General features: G+C 39.0%; 1 protein-coding gene across 1 annotated transcript; it reads left to right on the forward strand.

The window, feature by feature from the left end:
* Positions 1–450: 450 nt before the first annotated feature.
* Positions 451–7,796, forward strand: LOC104166416 (histone acetyltransferase KAT6B-like). Its single transcript, XM_009706325.1, has 2 exons — positions 451–1,342; positions 7,758–7,796. Exons 1-2 carry the CDS (start codon positions 722–724, stop codon positions 7,794–7,796), a joined length of 660 nt encoding a protein of 219 aa, XP_009704627.1. The 5' UTR covers positions 451–721.
* The last annotated feature ends 680 nt before the right edge of the window (positions 7,797–8,476 follow it).

Here is an 8,476-nt window from a genome sequence, read left to right on the forward strand (position 1 = left end):
GAAATGGCAGTGGTTAATAATCTGACTTTCATTGGTTGGGGAATCTTTTTGATTGTTTTTGTTTTAGTGCATGTATAATTCATGCACATAGTAATTTTCTTATACCAGTGGATCTAGAAATGATATGTAGGCAGTTTGTTTTAGAGAATATTTTCAGAACTCTGGCTGAATGGAAATTGTCCAGCAAGTCAGTAGTGGGTTAAGTGTTGAGGTGATGGAATTTAGGAAAACTAAATTCCACAGAATGTTATGAGAAGTGGAAGGATTTAAAGATGACTTATTTGGTGTGGGGTGGGAATTGGTGAACACTTCATATAATATATCACAACAATTTTTGCATACTGTAGCATTTACAGTATGAATGCATGTCAGAATGCATTCTGTTTCTTTTTACTACTTCAGCATTAACTGTATTCTTTCCCTGCCTATTCTTTTTTCTTTTAAGGTTGCAACAAACTTTTCCTGTAAGGTTGTACCAGTATCGTCACGAAATAATCCTTTCTACCTTTCCATAACGGTAAAGTAACTGGAAGTTTCAGTCAGCGGATACTTCCCTGCCTTTTCCAGCTCTTCAGGATGGATATTTTTGAGGTGCATCCAAGCAGTGTGTGGAATCATTTGCTTTGTGTTTGAGGTGTGAACAACCTCTGAAAGATCTGCTAAAAGGATAAGGAGGAACCTCTATGGGTAACCCTTGGCTGGAAACAATTACTGGTCAACCATGGTAAAACTTGCCAACCCTCTTTATACGGAGTGGATTCTTGAAGCTATACAAAAAGTTAAAAAGCAAAAGCAAAGGCCCTCTGAAGAGAGAATATGTCATGCTGTTTGTGCTTCCCATGGATTAGATAAGAAGACTGTTTCGGAACAGTTGGAACTTAGTGTTCAAGATGGTTCTATTCTTAAGGTTACCAACAAAGGCCTTGCATCCTACAAGGACCCAGATAATCCCGGACGGTTTTCATCTGTTAAACCTGGCACTATTCCTAAATCTGTTAAGGGATCTAGAGGAGCTTGTAATGAGCTTCGTAATGTGGATTGGAATAAACTCTTGAGAAGAGCAATTGAAGGGCTTCACGAGCCAAATGGCTCCTCCCTGAAAAACATAGAGAAGTATTTGAGGAGTCAAAATGACCTAGCAAATATTTTTAACAATCCTGCTTTTCAGCAGAGGTTGCGTCTGGGGGCCAAACGTGCTGTGAACAATGGGAGATTACTGAAGGATGGACCTCAGTATAGAGTGAATTATGGTGGTTTGGAAAGCAAAGGAGCTCCAAAGTACTCCAGCACTTTCCCAGCTTCACTTCCACCTGTCAGCCTTCTACCCCATGAAAAAGACCAGGTAAGTCTGAAAAGTAAGAGCAAATGTAGAAATGCAAAAATTATTCTTATTATTCTTTGTTTATTTATCTCATGCAAAAATAATGATTCTTCTTGTTCTTTATTTGCCCGTTTATATAACTGAGGATGCATGTCAAACATCCATGTAGAATCAGTTTTGGTAAGTGAAATTTACTTAGCTCCCGATGTCCTACCATTCTGCGTTGCATACTTTGCTTTTTGGATTTTCGGTAGATAAACAGAGCAGCAGGGAAGAGTACAGGTGTATGCTGTCTTCTAGGTGTGAGGTTGTTCTGTCTTGCTTGGCAGACTGGTATTACTGAAATCTGTAATGTGATTTGATTATGGCCTTTTACCTTCATTTTACGCCTGAAACTACTGATCTTCTAGTTTGAACACCACCTGAAATACTACCAATAGAACTATTGATATTTAAGACTGTTAGAGTTATTATTTTAATAAATAATAACTATTATTTAGATATTTGTATGTAGATTCTTAGCTTTGAAATTACAGTTAATAGGAACTGGAGTTAATGTGACTGTTCTAGGAGTATAAGTGAAGGTGTCAGAGTGACAGGCTGAGCTAAACTGCAGAATCCTCCTGTTTCAGTTTTGTTGGACTTCTTACATGAGTTTGTTTTTGCTATTACTTGGGCCTTGTTTTCAGGTTAATTATTCACAGGGTTTAAGCTTTGAGGGAGAAGGGGGTGTCAATTAGTGTTTTGTTTATGAAAGGATAGTGTCAAAAACATGTCTGTAGGCATTCTTTGATCGTTCCCCATGTAGTATGGTGAAGTGTGTTTTGGATTTTCAGTGTTCTTGGAAAAAAAAAAAAGCAGCTACCTGTTCTACTTGAATTGAGTAACTTACAAGTAGTCTAAGTTGGTGGTTTGTTTGGTTTGGGTTTTTTTTGTTTTGTATTTAGGTTTTTTTCACTTCTTGATGGTAAGGTTTGGTGGCAGTTCTTTTGGCATGGAATAATTCAGACAATTTTGCCATTGTAGAGGTGTCAGTGTCTCCTTCTAGAAACCGCATGATGGCTTTCACTCGCCTTCTTCCTTCAGCTGATTGTAAGGCGCTGGAGGATGCAGAGTAGAAAGTGGCTTGTGTTAGAAATACTTCTTGAATTTTACAAGAACAGTTGTTTCTGGAATTGTCAGAGGTGACACTACAGATGTTGGTAGCTGTAGTTTGATTTTTGTGAACTTCTCTAAATGTATGTTAAATATGATTGGTTTTATATGTGAGTATCTATCTATTTCTATCAAATTGGACTTTTCAGGTATTTGAAGGATGCATGGAGCTTCATGCTTAATAATCAGAATGGAAATTCTGAAGTGTTTCTTACTGTGCGGTTACTGCTTTAACCATACACTATAAAGATTTAATTACTTGTAGCAATAAAGCTGTTTAAGTACTTTCAGAGATTCTGCTGTAATTCTGATACTCTAGTGGCATGAAAAATTTGAAGGCTGGAGTACTGAGCAACCAAAACAGTGTAATACTATGATGCCTTACGTGAATTCTGTAGAAACAAAAGTCTCCTTTGTTAGGCTACCTGCTGGTACTGGAGTCCATTGCAAGGAATGTTAGTTGGGTCATGGTGCTGAAAAAGCCATTACTGCCATGTGAAAATACTGATATAAGGATAAAATCTGTCCTTCAGTAGTCAGACAAACAAATCTGTTCTCTAGCAAGTGCTTTGGCAAGAAATAAGCTTTCATTTGGGTGCCTCGGAATTAGCAGTGTGACTTGTGTGTTTAAAAACTGTTCAACATACACTTTTTCCTGACAAAAACAGTTTTGATGTGAGGTTGGCGAATCAGTAGTTGCATGTCAGTGTAGTGCACTGCTTAGTTGTACTAGTTGTGGCACAGGTTACTGGGCAAATATATATAGACTTGGCTTAAATATGGGATTTTTGCTGGTCTTCAAGCTGTGCGGCTTTAAATACACTTAAAGGACTGTTCTGAAAGTGACTGTACATAGGTGTCTCTATTATTGGGATGTGACTGCATGTTGATTTGAAATTGATGGTAATTAATGAATAAGCAGAATGACACTGCAGGAAAACTGTTAGGCTATTTTTATTGAAAGTATTTAAGTGGCAGTGTGGGGCATGTCAAGGTTATTGACTGAATTTTATACAATAAAATGTAGACAACTGGCATCTCTCAGGAATGGCTGGTCTTTGAAGAGTGGTGTATTTTAAAGTTTCTTTACTTGTTTATATAGCTAGCACAAGTACAAGCTGCTTTTTTGTTTGGGTGGCTCTTTTTGTTTGTTCGGGTTTTTTTTGTTTTTAAATACTAGAGGTTAAGTTCAAGTATCTCTTCTGGTGACTTTCCTTGAGGAGAAGAAAGAACAGGAGGATGTGCGGAAATCTGTTTAGATGACTGTGGAAGTTTGAGTAATTTTGAATTTTTTTTTTTTTTTAATGCATAATTAAGATCTAATCAGGATGAGACAGTTAAAAGAGTGCATTAGAAGTGCATCACAGCTCTGGCAATCTGAACTTTCACAGTCATAGTACCAAATGCAGATACTGAACCTTTCTTCTTAGGTGAGTAAAAGGTGTTTAGAGGACATGTAGTACTGCCTTTTTACTTTTTGTTTTTTCCTTCTCCACCTTCCACTCCCCACCCGTGCCAGGCATCAGAGTGCCTAGTGCACTGAGAAGACAGATACTGTTGGAATGCAGTGCTGCTGAAATTAGTTTTGCAGACCTGAAGCCTTGACTATGTTACGGGGGTGTTGAGTGTTTTGCATTTGATGAAATACTTGTGCAGAACAGGGAGCTAGAAGTGCTAAATTTTCCTCTTGGTGGTGATGATACGGAGCTGCTTTTCTTGTCTTCATATTAACTGGGTGATCCAATGCAATTAGATATAGTCCTCTTGTTTCATTAGATGTAGAAATAGCTGCAGTTAGTTACAGTGGAATAGCTTGTATTGCCGTGTTTCATCCTGTTATGCATAGGCCTGGAAGGAAATGTCTGTGTAAAAATGGTATGTTTCCTTCAAGTGTTATCCTGACTCTCTGGATTTGAGCAAAGGTGTGTCAACTCTGAGTTACAGGAAGAGGAGGTATACCATGCAGCTGTTCAAATGTTCTCTTCCTCTACCCCTTTCTGTCCCCTGATGTGTGTGGAAGGTTTCTTTTTCACTTCTGTATGAAGAGATGCAAGCATAAGGCTCATAGGAAGGACAGATTCCATTGGAAGGTCAGTAGCTGTCGTCAGCTAGACGGTGTCTAGGCTGTACATCATATAAAGTGTAAGTAGTAGTATCTTACATTTCAAAAAGGACACCCCAGCTATCCTGAATATTCTGGTGGTTACATTAAGGTAGATGCTTACTTGATGTGGACAGGTAGCTTGAATCAAAAGATGCCTGTTTTGAAGTGTTAAATTGGTGTGTTAAAAGGACCAGCCTTAACAATGAAGGGAAACTGAAAACAGTGGTGTCCTTTAGGATGAAGACCTGTAATGTTTTTTTCTTTCCTGCAAATAAAAACCGAAAACCACACACATGAGGAAACAGAAAAAGAAGGAAATTTATTGCTCAGTAGTTTGATCTTGTGCACTTCACTATATTGCAGTGCATAGTTAGTTTTAACAATTTAACTGCTCTTATGTGTTCTTCCTTATGTTCAGTGTCTTGCATAGATATTTCTCTCTTGCACTTCACACCTTCTCTCACCCAGCATCTTCTGAAAAGGGCTGTATGAGTATGTTAATCAGAAAATGCAGTGTAAAAACTGATAACTTAGAAGGAAAGGGTGTGAACAGAGAGGAAAATCAACCTGAACATGTTGAGTGATACTTAGCTTTTCGGTAAGCCTTTGATATATTAAAATACACTCATAGAAATGCAGCAATACAGTGATATTTAAAAGTTATGGTTAGTCTTTAAATGGGTGTTTAATTTATCTTTAATGGTGTCAGTTGTAGAATGGCACTATTGGTAGTGTTTTCTGTGTGCGTGCACATGCGTGTGCTGTGTTGTTCCTTGTTTTCTTTGTCCCTCGAACAAGCACTAAGAAGGATCTGCAATTTGAGAACTGCATGAAACCTACTACGTCTTAGGAGTTAGCTTTCTCCTGAGCACAAGTGCTATGTGACTATAAACCTGAAGAAGCAGATGTTTGCAGGCTGTCGACAGCTCTTTATTTACTTATTTTAAAACATAATTTAAAAGGATAAATCTAGCTTTAAAAGGTGAAGAGGCAATGGCCATTGTAGCATTTTCAGAGGATTGTGGGAATGTGTAGTGTATCTCGGTGGTTACGTCTTTGCTATGTTCAGAATAATTACTACTTAAAGTACACTTCGAAAGATGCAGTGCAAATGGAGATGACTTGATCCATATTGTGTTTTCTTGGTTCTCCTGAACACTCTCTTGAACAGCTCAGCAACTGTTATTCCCATCTGATTCTTGGCATTGAAATTTTGTTAATCCCCGTTTCACTTTCAGTTTGTCTTTCTAAGCTAACTTTCATGCGGAACCAAACTTGTTTTATTAATTTTTCATACTCTGAACTCCTATCTAATTTTGTTTTCACTGGCCTACGTACTTTTAGCTTTTCAAAGTGTAACTTGGCATGGATTGAATTTCAGTTTTCTGGTATGTAGCTTGTGCCAGTGCAGACACTGGGTGTTCCTCCTTCTGTCTTTCAGGCAAAGGGCCAATCTATAGTGAATTGCTTTTTTGGCATCCAGGCTCCTCCCTGCTCAGTTTTTCAGCTTCCTGCCTTCCTGTGGGTTGGCTGAGATTTCTTTGCTTGCTCTACCTTGTTCTGTCTGGCCTCCAGACTTTCCACTGAGCAGAAACTGAAAAGTTAGGCAGAAAGGAAGTGCCACACGGTGTATCTTAATAGATTTACACTTAAGGGGATATTCATAATGCCTAACTTTGGACTTAGCCTTACATGGAGTCTGTGCTTCTGAGGGTGAGTCTGAGCACCAAAATGCAGTTATAGGTAAGTTTCTGCAAGAGAGTGTCTGCAGTGCTACAATTGAAGAGACTGTGGATGGGGGTATGAAAAAAGAAAAATGAGATCTAGGCTTGAACATCATCAGTCCGTAAAATACTGTTGTCTTTAGAGACAACTGGGGTTTGTCCCGGAGCAACCTGTAACATCTTCACGGTGACAAAAGACTGAGGAATGTTAGCTTTACTTGACAAACACCAGCTCTCATATTTATGCTTCTCATTAGCCCAGTTCAAGAGTTACCTTTATTTCTTGGAAGGATGGCCTGCAGTGCAGGGCGTGTGGCTCTCGTCCTTGAAGTTCTGGGATGACTACTAGGTGCTGCTGCTCTCTCATTTCTCTGCTGTCCCTGCAGCTTCTGAAATGCTAAACGTACCAACTCCATGCGTAAGCCAAGTGAACAGTTACAAATTGATCCTGTTCACACTTGAGATACTGGACCTTAGCAGAAATTGAAGAACGACTTACCCCATCTTAGGAGCATGTAAAACTGAAGTGGAAAAGTCTTGTCATTGCATATTGTGGAGAAGCAGCTCCTACCACTGTAGATAGATGTGTTGGGCGTTTGGGGCTTTTTTGTATTTTATGATTCAGCACCTTTGGATCAAACCAAGAAACGCACTTGTAGGAGTTTTCTTGAATTATATGGTGGGAGGGAAATTAAAAAGTGCTATTTCCTAAGTTGGGTTGGTCTGCTCCTGCATGAGGCGGGTGGCGGGGAGGTTGGGTTCCAATTTCTGATGTCAGTGACCTGGTTACTGCAAACAGGTCATCTGTTTGTGGTTTCCTGTAGAACCATCAGGGAAGACCCTACTCTTCCTCTTTTCCCCAACCTGGATATTTTGGAACGTAATTCTGCATGATGTGCTCATGGTTCTTGTTTACTGCAGGAGTGATTCTGAACCTTATACTGCAAGCTGTTTAATCCTAAGGCTTGCTAAAATTTTATTCTCTTGGTAGTTTCTCTTCAAAACTAGTTGGTGTGTTGTACTGTGGTGAGTCCTGTATTGAAACTGACAACGAGACGGCAAAGAAATCCTGTAGTTTCAGCAGTTCTGTTTGTGTTTGTTCATCTGTGTTACTTTCTGTGAACTCCCCTGTCTTAACTGGGAGTGATACTTGATTTCTAAACTACAGTTAGAGGTTTTACTCTGCATTTTTCCTCTAAGATTAATTTTTCTTTAACTACTCAGTACATTGATATCTCCTTTGTCGAGATTCCTTCTAGAACACAGAAATATCAAAGTCTGCCTTAGAGATAAAGAGAACTACCTTGCATATTTTCTCAGTGCTGTGTCCTTACCTATCTTAAGTGTCTTTCCTCTTCTGTGTTCGATAATCACGATAGTCATGACTCTTGGGTGTTTTTTCTGTGGCAGTTGAAATGTGATAACAATTCCATATTGTTTCTTGTTGTTGCAGGAACTTGGTTATAAAACAGATGATGAAAAACCTCGATAACTTGCAGTTGAGGTTGTCTGCTATTTTTTGACAGGTGATTTTTTTTTTTCTCTCTCCTCGAGAAGGATCCCCAGGTGTAGATCAAGCGCTAATCAACCATAGTTTTCCAGTTTGGTGGTTGGAAATGGCAAAAGACTGTCACTTTTGAAAGGATTTCAAGCTAGCATTGAGAAAATAATTACTCAGTTGGTGTAAAAGTCTTCTTTACAACTTTGAATTCATTTATGGTCCTATTAGCATCTTCTTTTGAAGGGCAACTCTCTTCTGAGGATAGAGAAATAGTAGTGACCTGAGCATGACATAAATGGTATGGAATAAGGGGTGGAATGTCCTGGTTTGGCTAAAACAGGGCTATTTCTCCTTTCAGGAGTTTTTCTTTCAGTTAAATCCCTTCTAAGTAACTGCACTTTCTGAAAGTACAGCTACATGTTTTTCAGACACTGTCTGCGTTTCAGACCTGATAACTCTCAATGTTTATAGTTCCTACTGAAGTATCAGTAGGATTGGTATGCAGAAAGGCCCATGTTTACACTTATCCCCATGAGAACCAAGGCCACTGCTGGCCTTCTTTTGCTAAGTGAGTAAAAAGTCATAAAAGGGTTGCACCTGTGGAAGAGTACAGATGGGACAGGTGACGAAAAGTTGACCAACGAGGTATTTCATCCCATCCTTGTCATCCT

Source organism: Cariama cristata, unplaced genomic scaffold (genome assembly GCF_000690535.1).
Source record: "Cariama cristata isolate BGI_N322 unplaced genomic scaffold, ASM69053v1 scaffold40378, whole genome shotgun sequence".
NCBI classification, from domain to species: domain Eukaryota; kingdom Metazoa; phylum Chordata; class Aves; order Cariamiformes; family Cariamidae; genus Cariama; species Cariama cristata.